General features: G+C 55.2%; 1 protein-coding gene across 1 annotated transcript in view; it reads left to right on the top strand.

The window, feature by feature from the left end:
• The window catches only part of CHD5 (chromodomain helicase DNA binding protein 5), a 63796-nt gene that overhangs the window by 40865 nt on the left and 2709 nt on the right, over positions 1 to 20222 (top strand). Inside the window, 18 exon segments of the mRNA XM_079946174.1 lie at positions 1550 to 1667; positions 3043 to 3167; positions 4219 to 4450; positions 4635 to 4745; positions 4998 to 5170; positions 5705 to 5879; positions 6324 to 6416; positions 6617 to 6705; positions 6996 to 7129; positions 7576 to 7720; positions 8088 to 8247; positions 10268 to 10347; positions 10592 to 10724; positions 16072 to 16161; positions 16736 to 16873; positions 17131 to 17239; positions 18861 to 18993; positions 19395 to 19590. Of these exon segments, the coding sequence (XP_079802300.1) occupies positions 1550 to 1667; positions 3043 to 3167; positions 4219 to 4450; positions 4635 to 4745; positions 4998 to 5170; positions 5705 to 5879; positions 6324 to 6416; positions 6617 to 6705; positions 6996 to 7129; positions 7576 to 7720; positions 8088 to 8247; positions 10268 to 10347; positions 10592 to 10724; positions 16072 to 16161; positions 16736 to 16873; positions 17131 to 17239; positions 18861 to 18993; positions 19395 to 19590 (2434 nt within the window).

Here is a 20222-nt window from a genome sequence, read left to right as displayed (position 1 = left end):
AGCAGAGAGAGACAAAGATAAGACTGAGAAATTACACGGAGGATGCCTTGAGAGGCTCTGAGGAGCTGCAGAAGAAGAAATAGAGAAAATGGCAGAGAAGTCAGACTTAATGGGAGTTTGCAGACAGACGTGGAGAAAGATGTGAGGTCTCAGGTCTGAGTACCAAGCAAGATAAATACAGTAAGTCCCTTACATGTGAACGAGTTGCATTCGGAGAGCGCGCGTTCGTTAAGTCCAATTTGTTCGTAAGTCCAACAAAGTTAGCTTAGGTACCCAACTAACACAATTGGCTATATAGTACTGTACTGTAACAGGTTTTTAAGACTTTTCACACAAATAACACATAAAAAACAAACAAACAAAAAATAAAGAAAACATTTTTAATCTTATAGTATAGCACCTTGAAAAGTACAATAGTACCAGCTACATCACCGCCGCTTTTTTTTTTTTTTTTTTTTTGCGGTACGCGGGCCTCTCACTGCTGTGGCCTCTCCCGTTGCGGAGCACAGGCTCCGGACGCGCAGGCTCAGCGGCCATGGCTCACAGGCCCAGCCGCTCCGCGGCATGTGGGATCTTCCTGGACCGGGGCACGAACCCGTGTCCCCTGCATCGGCAGGCGGACTGTCAACCACTGCGCCACCAGGGAAGCCCCATCACCGCCGCTTTTACGCTTGCTTCCAGACATCCTGGGCTTGAAATAAAGATACTGTACTACTGTACTCTATACAGTACTGTACAGTAAAGTACACAGAAGCACAACCGCCTGTAGAGGATACACACGTATGACAGTGTACGCCAGACACGCACTAACTTATGTGATTGGACACGCGAATGCACGTTTGCATCTTTGAAGGTTCACAACTTGAAGGTTCGTATGTAGGGGACTTACTGTATAAAGAAAGGAAGCCCTAGGCACATCATAGGGAAAATGCCACACTTCAGACCTAGTATCTACAAAGGGATGACAATCAGACTGTCCTCAGATTTCACATCAGCAACAATAGGTGGCAGAAGACAACTGCAAAACCTTCAATACACTGCGGGAAAATGGTGACTGATAATTTTATATCCAGCCAAACTCTCTCTCAAGATTGATTATGGCAGGAATATGGGAGCTCAGAAGGGACTGCTTTTCTCTTCTCATAGGAAAGGGTGAAATCAGGGAAGACATCACAGAGGAGGTGCTGTTTGAGTTTCCTAGGCGGTAAGGGGGTGGGAAGAGAGTTTAGGTAATTTGGGATGGTTGGAGAGTCTGAAGGAAGCATTGGGAAATGAAGCCCAGATTTGGGGCTTTATCCTGGGGGGAGAGAGCAGGGAGGCACGTGCTTAGAGCTGTGTCTTAGGCAGATGGCTGTGGGGCTGGTGTGGGGGGATGGAGTGGCTCCGGCGGTTGAGGTTGGAGGCTGCATTCTTCTTCAGAGAATGGCCCTGCATCAGGTCTGCCTGGGTCCCACCTGTCTCCCCACTCAGCAGGCTGCTCTGTCGTCCCCCACCTGTCATGGGGTCCCTGCTCTGCGGCAGTGCCTCAGGCATACCATGTCCCCTGCAGATGACCAAGATGCTGGACCTCCTGGAGGACTTCCTGGAGTATGAGGGCTACAAATATGAGCGGATTGATGGTGGCATCACCGGGGGCCTCCGGCAAGAGGCGATTGACAGATTCAACGGTACCCCCGCCCCACCCCACCCCGGGCCTTCACTGGGGGGCCCCGTCTGCCTCTCCTCCTACGCTAGGCTCTTAGCCAGACCACTCAACTCATGGTCAGGGTAGCTGCTCCTCAAATGGCCGAAGAAAGCAGACCAGTCCTTAGGTCCTAATAGCTGGTAAAAGGGATTCATTCCGTGGAACTTGCCAGGGGCCTGCTGGGGTGCAAGAAGCCAGTAGATAACACTTGCTCAGAGCTGAGAAACAGACAAGGAGGAAAGCAGAAGGGGAGGAAAATCCCTCTGCTTCTAAATGAAGCCGGTGCTGAGGGTCTGGCCAGCACCTGTGGGCTTCTGGTACGGACGCCAGCTAAACCTCCGGTTATAGGCAGGGACGGATGGGGCCTGTCCCCAGAACACGGGCTGCGGGGAGGGCCAGAGCAGAGCAGCGCTCCCTTAGAGGAAGGACAGAGGGAAGGGCAGGGCCACACAGGCCCGAACTTCCAGCCTGCTCTCTTGCTTGCCTGGGAAGGAGAGGTGAGGGGGGCAGGCCAGGAGCTGGCTCTGGAGTGGAGGAAACCTCTGGAGGGGGAAGTGGTCCAGCGCCTCTGTAGTGGCAGGTTTGCAGCAAGTGCTGATGAGCTCTCTTTCCCTGGGGCTTGTGGCGGCTTCCCGCCTCCCACCCTCAGAACAGGGCTGGGGTCCCACAGCTCCAAAACCCAAAGCAGCGATTCCTGTTGCCCACTCGCGTCAGAGGTACATCGAGTAGTTTCAGCATCTCGACGCGGCCCCAGCACACGTCTAAGCGGGAGGCATCAGGAGGATCGGGGACCTGTTTGCAGCTCGAGTGGGTGCCGTGGTCAGTCCCAGGTCACTCAGTGAAGGGCTCCGATGGGCCTGAGAACCAGCCGTCCTGCCATAGTGGGCACTGACCAGAGCGTCGGCCTGGGCCCTGGAGCTGGGACCCTGAGTGTTCCATGGCTGCTCTGACAGCATCTTGGGCAGGGGAGCCGTGAGGGCGGGAAGGACCGAGTTCTCCAGGGCTCCCTGGGGCCTGACCCTCAGCGGCTCTGCCCGTATTTGCTGGCTGTTTGCAGTTTCTTCTTTGCCGCCCGGGCTTTGATAATCGGTTCCTTCTCATTCTGGCTCCATCCTGTTGGCTCAGGGCTCAGAGCTGGGGGATCCATGGGGCTCAGGTGGGCTGCTCTGTCTACCTGCCTGGGGCCCCAGGCCTCCTCTGGCTTCCCTGAGCATAGCTCAGGCCATTGTTGCCTGTGATGGGGTCACAGTTCCAGCCCCCCCGCCCCGATCTCCCGTCGGCCATCCGCCTGTTCCGACCCCTACCCCTCTGGCTGTGCCCCTCACTCACCCTGCTGGGCGCCCACCTCTCTTCCTCAGCCCCTGGGGCCCAGCAGTTCTGCTTCCTCCTCTCGACCCGGGCAGGTGGCCTGGGCATCAACCTGGCCACGGCGGACACGGTCATCATCTACGACTCAGACTGGAACCCGCACAATGACATCCAGGTGTGTGGCCCTGACACCAGAGCCCTCTCAGAGGGCCCCTCGCTGACCCTGGCTCTGTGGGCTTTCCCTCCCTCCCCCCACAGACTGTCTCAGGGCTTTACCTCTCCCTGGACCCGCCTCGTGGAGTCCCAGCCCCAAGAGGGACCTGGGAGGTGAGCCCCTCCAGCTCCTGCATTGTACAAAAGAGGAAACAGCCCAGGGAGGGCAGGGGATGTGTCCAAGAACACACAGCGATCTGTGTGACCATGACCCCTGGTCTGTCCCATCAGTCTTAGGGTCCAGGCCGTGGAGTGAGGCAGGATGAGGGGGTCCTGGGACCCAGAGGGGGCCAGTTTGGGAGGAACAGGAAAATAGAGTTGAGGGGACAAGGCCTGTGGAGGTGAGGAGGGGAAGAGATGGAGGCGGGGGAAATGGAGCTGGTGAGGAAGGATGGGAGGGTTGGGGGGCAGGGGTTGTGGGAATAGAGAGACACTCTGCTGTCCATGGCCACCCCTCTCGGGGCAGGGCCGGGCACGCACACACTTTACCCTCTTGGGGCGCACACACAAACTCATGTCTCACGCACACGTGTGTGTACCCGTGCACCGTCACCCACACAGATCTAATCACCCCGGATCACGTCCCGCGGACACCTCGTGTGCAAATCCCCAGGCATGTCCTCACATCACAACCTGTCCTCACAGGGTGGCTGTGGTGGGCTTACAGTCCCACTAGTGGTCACTCCCGGGGAGGTGCAGCCCCCATCTCGGCATGAGCGCCATCAGAGCCCCGTGTGGCGTCATTACATAAGCACACTGGCCACACTGCCGCTTGCACGCCTGCAGTCACACCGAGTTCCATCTGCACAGGCACCCAGGCCCACAGGAGGCCACACAGGATGCGAGCACAGCTGCCCTGGTGCACACACATCTCCACGGGCAGGCAGGCAGCTGGTTCCATGTGGAGCGCGTTCGTGAGCCCATGTGCATGCCTCCCCCCACCCTCCGGTACCTGACCCTGAGCCCCCAGCCCTCGGTTGAGCTATGGGTGCTAAGCTGCAGGTCGCCCCCAGGCCTTCAGCCGCGCCCACCGCATCGGGCAGAACAAGAAGGTGATGATCTACCGCTTCGTGACGCGGGCCTCGGTGGAGGAGCGTATCACGCAGGTGGCCAAGCGCAAGATGATGCTAACCCACCTGGTGGTGCGGCCCGGCCTGGGCTCCAAGTCCGGCTCCATGACCAAGCAGGAGCTGGACGACATCCTCAAGTTCGGCACAGAGGAGCTCTTCAAGGACGACGTGGAGGGTGGGTATCCTGGGTGCCGGGGCACGGGGGGTTGGTCCTGCTTGAGACACTCCCTTCCCAGGGCATCTCCAGTGTGCAGCCTTTCCCTCCTCTCCTCCCCCCTCCTGGCCAGGATGGGCAGGGCCAGGGTGGCATCTCTGGGTGCTGCCCCCCAGCTCTGCGGTCCCCCACCTCTGTCCTCCAGGCATGATGTCTCAGGGCCAGAGGCCCGTCACGCCCATCCCTGATGTCCCGTCCTCCAAAGGGGGAGCCCTGGCCGCCAGCGCGAAGAAAAAGCACGGCAGCACCCCGCCAGGTAGGGGCCAACCCAGCCCAGCCCCCAGACCACCTGTACCCCGGATGGCTGCTCCTGGAGAGGAAGGGGGCCCCCCAAACCCATTTTGTCAGGTTCCCCCGCCTGTGGACTGTAGCCGGGCGGGCAGTTGGCTGTTACATTGTCTGATCACCGTGCTCCTCTGTTGCAACCCCTGGAGGGGACTGGGAAGGGCCGCTGTCTGGAATCTGTCCTGGTGGGGGTCCCCCAACTCTGCACCCTGTCTGCCCCCAGGTGACAGCAAGGACGTGGAGGACAGCAGTGTGATCCACTATGATGATGCGGCCATCTCCAAGCTACTGGACCGCAACCAGGACGCCACGGACGACACGGAGCTGCAGAACATGAATGAATACCTGAGCTCCTTCAAGGTGGCGCAGTACGTGGTGCGCGAGGAGGACGGCGTGGTAAGCCCCGCCCTCGACCCCGCCCCTCCTCGGCCCTGCCCCCAGAGATCACGCCCCTCCTTTCAGCGGCTCCACCCATTTGCGGCCGCGCCGCGCCCCTACCGCAGCTTCTCCATCTACGCTCGGAAACCGATTATCCTGAAGGCCGGCTCCCTGGTCTCTCCTGAGTGGGCCCTCCACCCTCCACGCGGACCCTGGGTGCTAATTATTCTTCCACGTGCCAGTTTTCCTTTTGAAACTGGGGCCTCCTGAGGACAAGGGTGGGGCTTATTCTGTTCTATACCCCAGTGCCTGGCACAAGGCCAGGGAGTACTTGGGAAGTGAATGAATGAATGAATTACCGCGGCAGGAGCAGGAAGAGGAAGAACACATGGGGCTGGGGGTGATCAGGGAAGGCTTCCTGGAGTAGGCAGGCTTTCCAGTTCCTCCTTGAGCCCCTAGAGGGTGAGATGTGGTAGAGGCAGCGAGGCCTCCTAGGGGCGGAGATGCGCGCTGGCCCCGCCCTCACGGAGCCCACGGCACCTGCGTCCCCAGGAGGAGGTGGAGCGGGAGATCATCAAGCAGGAGGAGAACGTGGACCCCGACTACTGGGAGAAGCTGCTCCGGCACCACTACGAGCAGCAGCAGGAGGACCTGGCCCGCAACCTGGGCAAAGGCAAGCGCGTCCGCAAGCAGGTCAACTACAACGACGCCTCCCAGGAGGACCAGGGTGCGTGCCCGGTGGGCGGGGTCGTGCTGGAGGGGAGGGCATCCCTGTGGCGGGAAGCCCTGGCGGTGGGGGGTAGGGGCCGTGTGGAGGCGGTGGGGAGAGCTTCTCGGAGAAAGGGGGCTCCGGGGCAGGTGTGGGGTGTGGGGTGTTTGGGGGAACAAGATGGGTGGTGGTTCAGTGACCTCACGGCTAGTGGTGTGACTTTAGGCAAGTCTCAGTTCCTCCGTCTGTAAAATAGGGACGACGGTGGTTTGAGGCCTTAGGATGTAGTGCAGGGTTGCAGGGATGCTGCGGGAGCTCACAGGAAGTACGCGAGGGCTGTTTTCGTTGTCACTGTTCTCGGGCTGCGGTGTAGGGGTTTGGTGTGGCCCTGGGTGTGGGGGGCTCGGGTGGGCTTCTGCTGGCACGGCTCACCCTGCACCCCTCTGCCTGACCCCCCCCCAGAGTGGCAGGACGAGCTCTCAGACAACCAGTCCGAATACTCCATTGGATCCGAGGATGAGGACGAGGACTTTGAAGAAAGGCCGGAAGGGCAGAGTGAGTCTCAGCGTTGGGCTGGGGCCCGGGCGGCATGTCGGGGAGCTGGTGGTCAGCGTGGGGCGCCCCAGGGGCATCAGGACAAGCGTCCGTCCTCCGGAGTGGGTCCTCGGGGGCCTGCTGTCCTGGGGCGAGCTGCTGGGTGGGCTGGGTCAGGACCCCGGGCCCGGCTGAGGGCTCATGGCGGGCTGCTCCCCCAGGTGGACGGCGACAATCCAGGAGGCAGCTGAAGAGCGACAGGGACAAGCCCCTGCCCCCGCTTCTCGCCCGGGTTGGCGGCAACATTGAGGTGGGGCCTGCGTGCACCCCTCACTCGCCCAGCTCCCCTTCCCTGGATTCCTCTCATCCCCTTTCAGAGCAAAGAGCTCCCCGCTGCTGCCACTCCCGGGGCGCGGAGGAGGGGCGGGAGGGCTGGGGGGTCCCGCTGGGTCAGTGCCAAGTAGAGGTGGGCCTGGGCCGTGCCCCTCTGGGTCCTGCCCCCGCCGGAGGCCCCTGCTCCTCCGTGCTTCTCCCTTCCCTGTGCTTTTCTCCCTCGTCTCTGAATTCCCCGCTCCCTCACCCTGATCTCCACCGGCCCAGGTGCTGGGCTTCAACGCCCGACAGCGGAAGGCCTTTTTGAACGCCATCATGCGCTGGGGCATGCCCCCCCAGGACGCCTTCAACTCCCACTGGCTGGTGCGGGACCTTCGCGGGAAGAGTGAGAAGGAGTTTAGGTAAAGGGGCTGAGGTGGTGGCCCAGGGTGCGGCTGCCCGCCCTGGAGTGGCAGGCTCCGGCTAGGTGAGCCAGCACGATGGGTGGCGTTTCCGCCAGGTTAAGGGTATCCGGAGAGCTCACTGCTATCTGATGTTGGCGTGCCTGGGGTCCAGGCCTGGGCAGGGCTTATTTGCAGAGAACGCTGACCAGTCCCCTCTGCCAGAGCAGCTGGTGTTAACGGCAGCGCGAAGGATCTGGGTTGTCCGGGGCGAGGGCTGTCCCAGGAGGGTCCCCTGCCCGGGGGCCCTCTTCTGTCCTTCCCTGGGGCCTGACCCAGCCAGGCCTGGTTGGGAGGCAGGCGACGGGTGATGATTCCAGCCAGGATGTCCCCCGGGGGTCCTGCCAGCCCTCTCAGAGGGTCCTGCCGGCCCCCCACTCCCTGAGCCCCAGTCCCCCCCACCCCAGAGCCTATGTGTCCCTCTTCATGCGGCACCTGTGTGAGCCGGGGGCTGACGGCGCGGAGACCTTCGCAGACGGCGTGCCCCGCGAGGGCCTCTCCAGGCAGCACGTGCTCACGCGCATCGGGGTCATGTCACTAGTTAGGAAGAAGGTGGGTGAGTAGCCTTTGCTGGGCTTTTCCTGGTGGCCGACCACGGCCCAGGTGTGCCCCTGGGGGGTCAGCGGGCAGAGGGCAAGTGCCTGGCTGTCCAGGGTCTGAGTCAGACTAGAGACATGGACCCACGATGCCTCTCTGGGTGGGGACTGGAGGCCGGGTTGGCAGGTGGGGACGGGCTGGGGGTAGGGGCTGGCAGGGGGTTTTGCAGTCAGAAGGACATGTGGCTTGGCCAGCCTCGGGTGGAGGCGGCACCTCTGCCTCACCCCAAGCCTGGCACGCCCCCAGTCCCACGGGCCACCCTGAGGCCCTGGGTTCTGAGCTGCGACCATCTCCCTCCCTGCTTCCCTCCCACCTGCCCCAGGTTCAGGAGTTTGAGCACGTCAATGGGAAGTACAGCACCCCGGATTTGCTCCCTGAGGGGCCTGAGGGCAAGAAGCCAGGCGAGGTCATCTCCTCGGATCCCAACACACCAGTGCCCGCCAGCCCTGCCCACCTTCTGCCTGCCCCGCTGGGCCTGCCAGGTCTGGGCTCTGTCGAGCAGGGGAGGGCACCTGGGTCACGGGAGGTGGCGAGACCCCACGTCCTCCCCACATCCCACAAGGGCTGGCCTCCCTCCCCGCCCAAAGCTTCTGGTTGCAGAAGTGTCACTCCCCTGAGAGATCTTCCTTTTAATGACAGCTTTGAGATGTAGTTCACACACCACCGTGTTCCATCTTTATTTAAAACTGTCTTATCCGGTCGTTTCTGGTAGATTCATAGGATTGTGCAACGATTGTCTCTAATTCCAGAATGTTTTCATCACCCCAGAGAGAAACACATGCTCATTAGCAGTGACTCCACATTCCTCCTCCTCGTATCTTCCTCGGCAACCACCAATCTACTTTCCGTCTCTACGGGTTTGCCTGTTCTGGCATTTCACGTAAATGAGATTATACACTGTGTGGCCTTTTGTGCCCGGCTTCTTTCACTAGCGTAATATTTTCCAAGTTCATCCATGTTGTCGGGTATCAGCACTTCAGTCCTTTCTGTGGCCGAATGCTGTTCCATTGTTTGGAATCCACCACGTTTTGTGTATCCACTCATCAGCGGATGGATTTTGGGGTGTTTCTACCTTTTGGCTATTGTGGATAATATTGTGAGTAACATTGCTTTGAACTTTTGTGTTCAACTGAAAACAAGTGTCTTCATTCCTCTTGGGCGTATAGCTAGCAATGGAATCACCGGGTCACGTGGTATAACATTTTGAGGAACTGCCAGGCTTTTTCACAGTGATCACACCATTTTTCATTCCCACCAGCCACGTGTGAGGTTCCAGTTTCTCTACATCCTCACCAGCACTTATCTGACTTTTTGCTTACAGCCATCCTAGTGGGTGTGAAGGGGCGTTTCGTTGTGGGTTTTTTTTTTTTTAATAAATTATTTATTTATTTTTGGCTGCTTTGGGTCTTCGTTGCTGCGCGCGGGCTTTCTCTAGTTGTGAAGAGAGGGGGCTGCTGTTTGTTGCGGGGCGCGGGCTTCCCATTGCGGTGGCTTCTCTTGTTGCAGAGCACGGGCTCTAGATGCACGGGCTTCAGTAGTTGTGGCACGTGGGCTCAGTAGTTGTGGCGCACGGGCTTAGTGGCTCTGCGGCATGTGGGATCTTCCCGGACCAGGGCTCGAACCCGTGTCCCCTGCATTGGCAGGCGGATTCTTAACCACTGCGCCACCAGGGAAGCCCCTCGTTGTGGTTTTGATTTGCATTTCTCTTTTGATTTGCATCTTTGATGGCTGAAGATGTTGAGAATCGTTTCATGTGCTTCTGGGCCATTTGTGCGTCTTCTTTGGAGAAATGTCATTTCAGATCCTTTGTCCTTCTTTAATGGGTTATTTGCCTTTTTGGTGATTCCTGTGTTTATCTGGGCAAAGCATCTTCTTCCCTCAGTCAGACCCCTCAGGCTGGGGGCGTCCTGCTTATCCCAGGTGACAGGTGAGGCCCCGAGAGGCTCAGTGCCTCTGAGGACATCCTGCTTCTGGGCACAAGTGCCCTCTAGTTTACTAGACATGCCTAGTTTACTTCCTGGCCCAGTGTGCCTGTGGGCAAGTCCCTTACCCTGCGAGGTAGTGACCACCGCCCAGGGCTACTCAGAGCATGTGGGTCACTGGCCCTTTGCAGGATCAAGAACTTACTCAGCGTGGGGGAGGCACGTGGCCAGTCAAGCAGCCTGAAGGCCGGGACCACACCCAGCCGTCCTGGCTCCTAGGCTGGGCCGCCACCTACCTCGCTTCCCGGCTTCCAGATGGGAGGCACCCCGCCCCCCCCCCCCCCCCCCCCCCCGCCGCATGTAGCTCCGTCCTGTCGGCCCCTGGCTTTGGCCTCACTGGGCCCAGGGTCCTCCAAGGCTCCTCACATTGCAGGCCTGGCCTGGGTGCTCTCGCTGACCTGGTTCACCTGTCCTTCTGCAGGTGCCGGGCCCAGGATCCTCTCTGATGCCCCATTTTCTGCCCTTCTCCCCCTCCCTGCCCCAGCTCACCTGTCTCACCCCGTCTCCCTTGATCTTTCAGACAAAATGGAAGCCCAGCTGGGCTACTTGGAAGAGAAGGAGCTGGGGGCGCAGAAGCCAAAGAAGCCCCCAGAAATCCAGGTACGGAAGATGCAGGTGTCTGGGCCCCTGTGGGATGGGGGTGGCTCTGGGGACCTTCTCAGGCCTTGCCCAGGCAGCTGTCACTCGGGCCTCCTGGTTCCAAGTTCGAGCCTCTGTGTCTGGGGAGCGGGTTGGGAGCACGCAGTGGGAGCCAGGAGAGTGCATTCCGAGCCCAGCACGCCTTCCCTGCCTCCACTCCTGTTGAGGCTCCAGGCCCTGCAACTCCCGAGTCTGTCCTCCCTAGGCCCTGCCAACTGCCCTGGACAGAGCGGAGGGTGAGGACAAGCACGAGAGCTCGGATGGCAAGGAGAGGGCCCGAGAGGATCGACCGGAGGAGATGGAGAAGGCCCAGCCCTCCCCAGAGCAGCTGCTGAAAGGTGCGGGCTTCCACCCTGATGCAGTGTCAGGCCTGGGCCAGAGAAGGCAGCCAGGCCACGCTCTACCCCGTCTCTCCCTGGCCGGGTGGCGGACTGTGCATCGCTCTGTCCCAGCACCATAGGTCCCAGGGTGAGGGGAGAGCCAGGGGCTCAGTTCTCTACACGTGGGCTTTAACTTTTCCTGTTGTACAGTTTGGGAGTTATTGGGCTACATCTTTTTTTTTAAATAATTTTATTTATTTAATTTTGGCTGCGTTGAGTCGTCGTTGCTGCGTGCGGGTTTTCTCTAGTTGCGACGAGCGGGGGCTGCTCTTCGTTGCAGTGCGTGGGCTTCTCATTGCGGTGGCTTCTCTTGTTGCGGAGCATGGGCTCTAGGGTGCGCGGGCTTCAGTAGTTGTGGCTCGCAGGCTCTAGAGCGCAGGCTCAGTAGTTGTGGCGCACGGGCTTTGTTGCTCGGCGGCATGTGGGATCTTCCCAGACCAGGGCTCGAACCCATGTCTCCTGCATTGGCAGGCGGATTCTTCACCACTGCGCCACCAGGGAAACCCGGGCTACATCTTTTTATTAGTTATTTCTGAATCAGTGGCCTCGTGGTCTGAACACATGAGTCTGTATAATATTGTTTTTATATGATACTGTTGAAACCTGCTTTCTGGTTTAATGTGGTCAGATCTTGTAAATGCTTATGTCTGCTTGGAAAGAATGTTTGTCCTTTCATTGCTGGGTGTAAGGTTCTAAATATATGCATTAGATCATTATGTTGTTCAGATTTTTTTATATCCTTACTTATTTTTGGTTTGCTTTGATCAGTCACGTCTGAGAGACTTGTGTTAAAATCTCTCACTGTGAGTGTGGGTTATTCTTTGTTCTCGTAAGGCCAGATTTTGTTTCGTATAGTTTGGGATTGGGTTGTTAGGTGCATATTGGTTCAGATTTTTAATAATTTTCTGGTGAAGTGTTTCTGTTTATTATGTAATAACCTTCTCATCCCTCCTGATCCTTTTTGCTTTAAGGTTCATTTAGGCTGATTTGGATTGAGCTTATTTTTGTTCAGTATACACTTGGTGTATTATTATTTTTTTCTTTCTTTTTCGCCATGCTGTGCAGCATGTGGGATCTTAGTTCCCTGACCAGGGATTGAACCTGGGCCCCCTGCAGTGGAAGCGCAGAGTCCTAACCCCTGAACCACCAGGGAATTCCCATACTTGGTGTATTTTTTCCTATCCTTTTACTTATAAGTATAAATAAAAACTTTATTGTGATATAATTCACATTCCACACAGTTCACCCACTTCAAGTATATCATTCAGTAGTTTTTATATATTCACAGTGTTGTAGAGTCATCAGCACAATTAATTGTAGAACATTTTCATCATTCCAGAAAACCCTATGCCCGTTAGCCCATTTTCTCGTCCCCACAGCCTGTGGCAATCACTAATTTACTTTCTGTCTCTTTGGATTTGCCTGCTCTGGACATTTCATATAAATGGAATCATAAAATATATGCCTTTTTTATGTGTGACTTCTTTCACTAAGCACAGTGTTTTCAAGGTTCATCAGTTTTGTACCATGTATTGGAACTTGGTTCCTTTTTGCTGAATAACATTCTACACTGTGGATAGACCATATTTTATTTTCCCATTCATTAGTTGATGGACTAACCCAACATCAGTTGGGTTATTTTGCCTTTTGGCTATTATGAATAATGCTGCTCTGAACATTTGTATATAGGTATTGGTGTGGACATAGATTTCAGTTCTCTTGGGTATATACAAAGGAGTGGAATTGCTGGATTGTATGGTAACTCTCATATATTGAGGAACTGCCAGATTGTTTGCTACAGTGGCTGCACCACTTTACATTCCCACCAGCAGTGTATAGTTTTCCAATTTCTCCACATCCTGGCCAACACTTGTTATTATCTCACTTTTTGATTATAGCCATCGTAGTGGGTGAAGAGTCATAGCTCAAGTGGTTTTGATTTGTATTTCCCTTCTGTGTAAAGATGTTGAGTATCTTTTCAAGTGTTATTGGCCATTTGTACGTTTTTGCTGGAGAAATGTGTTTTCAGATCCTTTTGTCCATTTTTTTTTTTTTTTTTTTTTTGCGGTACGCGGTCCTCTCACTGTTGTGGCCTCTCCTGTTGTGGAGCACATGCTCTGGACGCGCAGGTTCAGTGGCCATGCTCACGGGCCTAGCTGCTCTGTGGCATGTGGGATCCTCCCGGACCGGGGCACGAACCCGCGTCCCCGGCATTGGCAGGGAAGCCCCCTTTTGTCCATTTTTTAATTGGGTTATTTGTCTTTTTATTATTGAGTTATGAGTTCTTTATAACACATGTTTCATATCAGATGTGGTGATTTGCAAGTATTTTCTTCCATTTCTTAATTTTTAATCTATCTATAATTAAGTTTTAGGTATATCTTTTGTAAACAGTATATGGTGTGATTTGTTGTTTTAAATCTAATCATAGAATCTCTACCTTTTAGCTGGCAAATTTAATCTTGTTACATTTATTGTAATAGCTAGGTATTTGGATGAATTTCTACTACTATTTTGTGCTTTATATCACCCTTGCCTTTTCTTCTTTTTTTCTCCTGACATCTCTTGGATTGATCACATTTTCTATTTTCCCCTTTTCCCGTCAACTTATTTGGAAGGTTTACAGTCAATTCTATCTTGTACTCTTAAATTTTTAACATGTCACCTCCTGAATGCTATAAGGACTGTAGGCAACTTTAGCTCTGACGCACTCCCTTTTCCTCTTCCATGTGCTGTTGCTTCTTTCTAAAAGTTTTGTGTTTGCTTGTTTGTTCATCGTTGCTTTGTTCAGTGTCCTCCTTCCCAAAATACACCTTTCAATGGTGCTTTCAGCAAATTTCTGTGGATGGCAAATTCTCTCATTATGTGTTATTTTTCCTTTACACCTTATTGTATTTTTCTCGAATAATAGCAGAATTCGAGGTGGGATAGGGGTTTTCCCTCAGCACTTGAAGATGTTATTTCTTTTGTATTCTGGCTTCTGTTGTGCTGAGAAGGCTGCTCTCAGGGTAATTGCTGCTCCTTTGTAGGAAACCTGCCTTTTCTGTCTTTCCTAACACGGAAAGACCATTTGTAAGATACTCCGTCTTTGGTCATGTGCAATTTCACAACAATGAAATTTTTATTTATCCTGCTTATGACTGACTGTGATTCTTTCTTTCTTTTTTTTTTTTTTCTTACTGACTGTGATTCTTAAAGCTGAGTGTTGTGTCTTCTGTCGGTTATCAGCAGATTCTCAGTCACTCCTTCGCTGAACGTTATCTTTCCTCCCATTATGTTTATTCTCTCCTGGCATTGCTCTTACTCATCAATTCATCCATTCACCCAACCAATACATACTGAAGGCCTGCTGTGTGTTGGGGGCTGTCCTAGGCTCTGGGGACACAGACAGTGAACCAAAGCCAGAGCCTTCACCTGGAATTTGTATTCTACTGGGGGACCCAGGTGATCAGCAATAAGCACAAGTAGGTCTTGTTCAATAACAGACTCCAAATGCAATGAAGAAAAGCAGGGACAAGGTTTGTGAAAGAGGGAGGCGACGTGTCTTTCACATCTTTTACTTTTTTGTTTCCTGTTTCTCTGCAAGGCTTTTTGAGTCATCCTCAGATCTAGCTTCAGTTCCTGCTTTCTTTGGTACAGCTGTTCATTTGTATTATTTTCTATGGTTGCAAAACAAATGATTACCAATTTAGCAGCATGAAGCAACACCCGTGTATTGGCTCACAGTTGCCTGGGTCAGAAGTGTGGGGTGGTGTGGCGGGGTTCCCTGCCAAGGGGCTTGCAAGACTGAGGTCAAGGCATTGGCTGAGCCGAGTTCTCATCTGAAGGCTTGGGGGAAAATCTGCTTCCAAGCTCCTTCTTGCTGTTGGCCGACTTCAGCTCCTTGGGGCTGGAGGACTGAGGCCTCCTTTGCTGGCTCTCAGCTAGGGGGCCATTCTTAGCACCTAGAAGCTGCCCACGTTGCTTGCCACGGGGCTTACTCCATCTTCAAGCCAGCAACGGTGCGCCAGTCCCCCTCAGGCTTCAGATCTCTGACATCCTTTTCTGTGACCATTCAGAGAAAACTCTGCTTTTAAAGGGCTGGTGTGATGAGGTCAGGCCCACCTGGATAATCTCCCTCTTTGAAGATCACCTGTGCCTCATCGCATGACCTTCTCAGGGGAGTAGAATCCCTCACATTCACAGTCCTGACGACCATGTACAAGGCTTGTTCTCCAGGGCCAGGAAGTCATGAGGACGTCTTAGAAATCTGCAAGGAGATGTCTAAAATGTTAGCGATTATGTGTTGCGTTTCTAGAAGTTTTATCTGGCCTTTTCTACTTCTTTTTTTTTTTTTTTGATTTGTCTTTTCTTATGGATTCTCTTCCTTTTTTATCTGTCTGGCTGTGGGTATCGTTTTCTGAGTTTCATTTGGGTGCATCTTCATCAGAGATTGTTTTATCCATGAGAACCCATGTCATTCCTGGGTAGCAGGAAATGTCTCCCCTTCTGTTTCCATGAAGCCCAGGGCCTAGTGGTCTCGCTAGTGACTTGGCTGGCCTGGGCCCAGTCTTTATGGCACAGTTCAGATTCCACGGTCTGCATGCCTTGGTGTTGGGTTTGGACCCTCACTGGGGGCTTTCTGCCCCCTAGATTCCATGTGGGAGCCAGGCTTCCTCAGCTTGGCCGTGAGCTGGCAGATGGAACTTTCCCTCTTTTGCAGAGAGCACAGCAGCTGGAGGGTGTCGGTTCACTGGTTTAATTCCAGTTCTCTGCATCTCTGGGGCTTGCGGCCTCATCCTTCCTGTCTGGCGTTGAGACCCAGCTGGAGCCCCCGGGCCTCTTCCTGGTGTCCAGTCACCCTCTGCCCAGGCCCCCAGCATATGCTTCTCGCGCTTTGAGTTTCCATTCACTTACGGCACCTGGCAATTCCCTTTTCTTCTTGTGAGCGCACCCTGTGTTTTTATCATGTGATAGATACTGCCTGACATTTCTGGGTGTCTGTAAGAGGGGTTTTGTGTTAAGGAAGGCCTGACGTGTTGCCAGGACTTTGAGTCCTCTGGTTGTCATTGTGGTAGGGAGGGTTCGGAGACTGTGCCTTGAGAAGTTTGGGGGGAGGGTGCTGCTGGGATGGGCGGGTGGGGTGAGGTCCCGCCCCCACCCTGCCTCCCAGAGAGCCCTCCCTGGTGGCACCTGCTGGACTTCTGAGTAAGATGATGGAGAGGATTCCGTGCATGGCTGAAGCAGTGTTGGGAAGCCACCAGCCCGGAGTCTCCTCTGCCCTTCTGGACCCCTACCCACCCTGTGAACACACTTTGTCTTGCAGAAGAAGTGCTTGCTGAGAAGGAGAAGATTCTGGACAAGTTGGAGCTGAGCTTGACCCACAGCAGAGGCGATGGCAGTGATTTCAGGCCAGGTTTGGGGCTCTTGCATGTGCTCTGTCCTGTGTCCCTTGGTCCCCTTGGCCCCAGGCCCTGATCAGAGCTGCTGGGTGGGAGCCTGGACTCAACAGCCCCTCAGGGGACAGACCCTGCACCTCCTCTCTCCTGACCCCTCCTGTGGCCCCGGCCACCGCCAGGAGGAGGAGAGCTGATCATAGAGTTTGGCCTAGAGCATTTGGGGTTTAGCTGGCAGCCTGTATCCTTCTAAGTGCTGGAATGTTCTGGAACAGTCGTCCCCAGATCAGAGCCCCAAGGCGGCACTGCCCTCCTTCAACATAAGCTGCATTTTCACAGTCCCCCACATCCCCCCCGTCCCCAGGTGGTCCTGACTTGGTGGAGGGACACTCAGGCTTGGAGCAGCCCTCCCTGCTCAGGATGGAGAGAGGGGGCTGCTGGCTTGTCTGTTTCAAATCCCTTTGGGCAGTGAGCCCCTTGCGGGTGGGGAGATGTGATTCCCGCTTGCCTTTGGGTCCCCAGTGCTTGGGGGAAAGCGGCCCCTGGGCACTGCCTTTGGGATGGATAGATGAAGGTGGGTCTGTCCTCCCACAGATGACACCAAAGCCGAGGAGAAGGAGCCCATTGAAACACAGCAAAATGGTGACAAAGAGGAAGATGAGGAGGGGAAGAGGGAGGACAAGATCGGGAAGTTCAAGTTCATGTTCAACATTGCAGACGGGGGCTTCACAGGTACTGGGGTGGGGCCGTGGGCAGAGAGCTGTGCCTGTTTGTGTCGCAGGCTTCCTGATGGTGGATTCCAGGAGTCTGGGCAGATGGCTATATTATACTAACGTGTGAATGGTTGACAAAAGTCCGCAGTATAACCTTTCCTAGTAACACTGGAACACTGAACCTCTCGGGGTGGGGAGATGGCAGAGGCTTTCCTAGGCCCACCTCTGTGGGGGCTGGGGGGCACCTCATTCTGCTTCCCTTGGCTGGCTTCCCAGAGCTACACACACTGTGGCAGAACGAGGAACGTGCTGCTGTGTCCTCGGGGAAAATCTACGACATCTGGCACCGGCGCCATGACTACTGGCTGCTGGCGGGCATCGTGACGTATCCTTGGCCAAGCCGGGCTGGGCAGGACTGTGGTCTGTTCATCTGTGGACCTCAGGGAGGCATGTGGGGCTTGTGGGGTGAGGAGTCAGGGGCTGGTGCTCCTAACCAGGTGCCAGGGACCCTTTCCTGGTGACGATGACAGTGACCGTGATCATAACGGGAGCTTGTCCCTTTATACTCAATACTCCATCCTCACAGCAGCCTTGCCAAAGGGTCACTACTACGATCCCCGTTACACAGAGGAGGAAACGGGTGCTCAGAGAGGCCAAGTGACTTGCTCAGGGACACACAGCCCTTCCATCTGACTCCACAACCAATGCTCCTAATTCCTACCTGATACAGACCTCACCTCCTCCCACTGATGACACCTGAAGGGTGCTTCACCATTCAGGAAGGCTTTCATTCATTCATTCATTCTTCAATTCCATCTTTACTGATCACCTGTCATGTGTCAGGCACGGAGGATGCAGCCATGAACAAAACAGCCCCAAATCTCAGTCTACCCGGAGCTCACATCCTACTGGGGGTAGATGGCGAACAGCATAAGTTAGCAAAGTGAGGTTCAAGGAACATGATAAAGGGAGGATGGGCAAAGGGAGCTTTGTGGGTGGGGGTTGCCTGTAATTTGGGAAGGTCAGAGAAGGCGACATTGAGTACAGACCTCCCAGAGACGAGGAGAGGGCCACACAGCTCCCGGGGGGAGCCGCCCAGCAAAGCCGGCCTTCGTGACGGCCTGGAGTGGGGCTGGTTATTATAACGAGAGGTGGAGAGCTGTAGATCGGGGGTCGGCAGACCTTTCCTGGGAGGGGCCAGGGAGGGGCTATTTCAGGCTTTGCAGAGGACTCCGCCAGTCTGCCACGGTAGCAGAAGTAGCCACAGTACGTTAACCAACAGGTGTGGCCGTGTTCCAATAAAACTTTATTTACAAAAACAGGCTATGGGCCGGATCTGGCCTGTGGACCCAGTCGTGGAGGTTAAGATGCTTGCAGCCAGCCTGCCTGGGTTTGAATCCTGACTCTGCCCCTCACGGACTGTGGGACTTTGGGCAAGAAAACTGCGTTGTGTTTCTTGGTTCCCTCTGAAGGCTCTGGCGGAGGCCCCTTCCTGGTCTGTCCCCAGCTCCTGGTGGCGGCTGTCAGTCCTTGGCGTCCCTGGGCTTACAGCTGCACCATTCCAGTCTCTGCCTCTGTTGTCGCTCACATGGCCTTCTTACCTGGGTGTCCTGTGTCCAAATTTCCTCCTCTTACAAGGACATCAGTCACTGGATTAGTGTCCACTCTCTCCCGGGATGACCCCTTCTTAATCTGATTACACCTGGAAATACCCTATTTCCAAATAGGGTCACAGCCACAGGTGCTGGGGGTCAGGACTCAGATGTTTCCATCCTCTGGGTTTTGGGGATGAAGGAGTTTATCTGATGAAGCCTCGGTGCCACGATTGGCCTCCTGGGGGCCCCTGTCAGTGGCAACTGATTGTCAAGTCATCCTCGTCCACGTGCTTATCTTGCAGCCAAGGTTAATGACTCTTTGGAGAGCACAAAGCCGGGGCGCCAAACCCCAGGCTGGTCTCCCGCCCCCCACCCCATGGCCAGGTTTGCCCTTAACGGTGCCCCACCCAGGCACGGCTATGCCCGTTGGCAGGACATCCAGAACGACCCGAGATACATGATCCTCAATGAGCCCTTCAAGTCCGAGATCCACAAGGGCAACTACCTGGAGATGAAGAACAAGTTCCTGGCGCGCAGGTTCAAGGTCAGTCCTTGGCAGGGCCAGAGGCTGGGGGCGGGGTGCTGCCAGAGGGCAGGTTACAGGAAGGTCTGGGGCAAAGAAATGAGCAAGCAGCAGCCCCCCACCCTGTATATCCGGATGCTGGCCAGACTGTCCAGGAAAGGGAGTCATTTAGTCCATCAACAAACAGGTGCTGGGTCCTTGCTCTGGGCCAGGCCCCACTGGGCGAGTGTCCCTGCCCTGGGTGATGGGTGTAGAGAACTCAGCTTGGGGCAGGCTCTAAGGAGTGGCCCAGAGGGTGGACAGCCGGTGAGGGGGTGTGTCCTTCTTCCCTGCTTTCCGTCAGAGCCTTGGCATGCGGGGGTGGGTGCTGGCGGAGGGGGCCAGGCCAGGGCTCAGTCCCTCCCCTCCCCCCACCCCCTCAGCTGCTGGAGCAGGCGCTGGTCATCGAGGAGCAACTCCGGAGGGCCGCGTACCTCAACATGACCCAGGACCCCAACCACCCCGCCATGGCCCTCAATGCCCGCCTGGCCGAGGTGGAGTGCCTTGCCGAGAGCCACCAGCACCTGTCCAAGGAGTCCCTCGCCGGGAACAAGCCTGCCAATGCCGTCCTGCACAAGGGTGAGCGAGGCCGCTCCCGGGAGGGGGGCCCGCCTACCTGGCTCCCGCCCAGCGGCTCCTGCCCCCCAAGTGGGGGCGTGGGGCTGGGGACAGGACATCAGACGGGACAGGCTGTCATCCAGCCTCTGCTCTTACCTGTGGGGAAAGCGAGGCCCTTGCTCTTCTAGCCTTTTTCGGAAGGTCAGCGCCGTGCAGGCCCTGGGCGGGGGGTAGGTGACGTAGAAGACTATTAAGTTGTACAAGCTCGTTTATCGAGCCTTGACAATATGGTTTATTTATTGATTTATCTATTTATTTTAGTGGAAGAGGAGAGGACCTTTTTAAAATTAAAAAAAAATTTTTTTTATTGGAGTATAGTTGGTTTACAATGTTGTGTTAGTTTGAGGTGTACAGCAAAGTGAATCAGTTATCCGTATGCACATGTCCGCTCTCTTTTAGATCCTTTTCTCATACAGGTCATTATAGAGTATAGAGAAGAGTTCCCTGTGCTGTACAGTAGGTCCTTGTTAGTTATCTGTTTTTTATGTAGTCGTGTGTATGTGTCATTCCCAGTCTCCCGACTTAGGACAACATGCTTTAAATACGTTCTTTCTTTAATTCTTGTAATACCTTTAAGTGGTGAGGTTTCTCAT

Source organism: Stenella coeruleoalba (genome assembly GCF_951394435.1).
Source record: "Stenella coeruleoalba genome assembly, chromosome: 1".
Classification (NCBI taxonomy): domain Eukaryota; kingdom Metazoa; phylum Chordata; class Mammalia; order Artiodactyla; family Delphinidae; genus Stenella; species Stenella coeruleoalba.
Note: the sequence above shows the minus strand (reverse complement) of the source record. Positions and strands in the feature narration are given on the sequence as shown.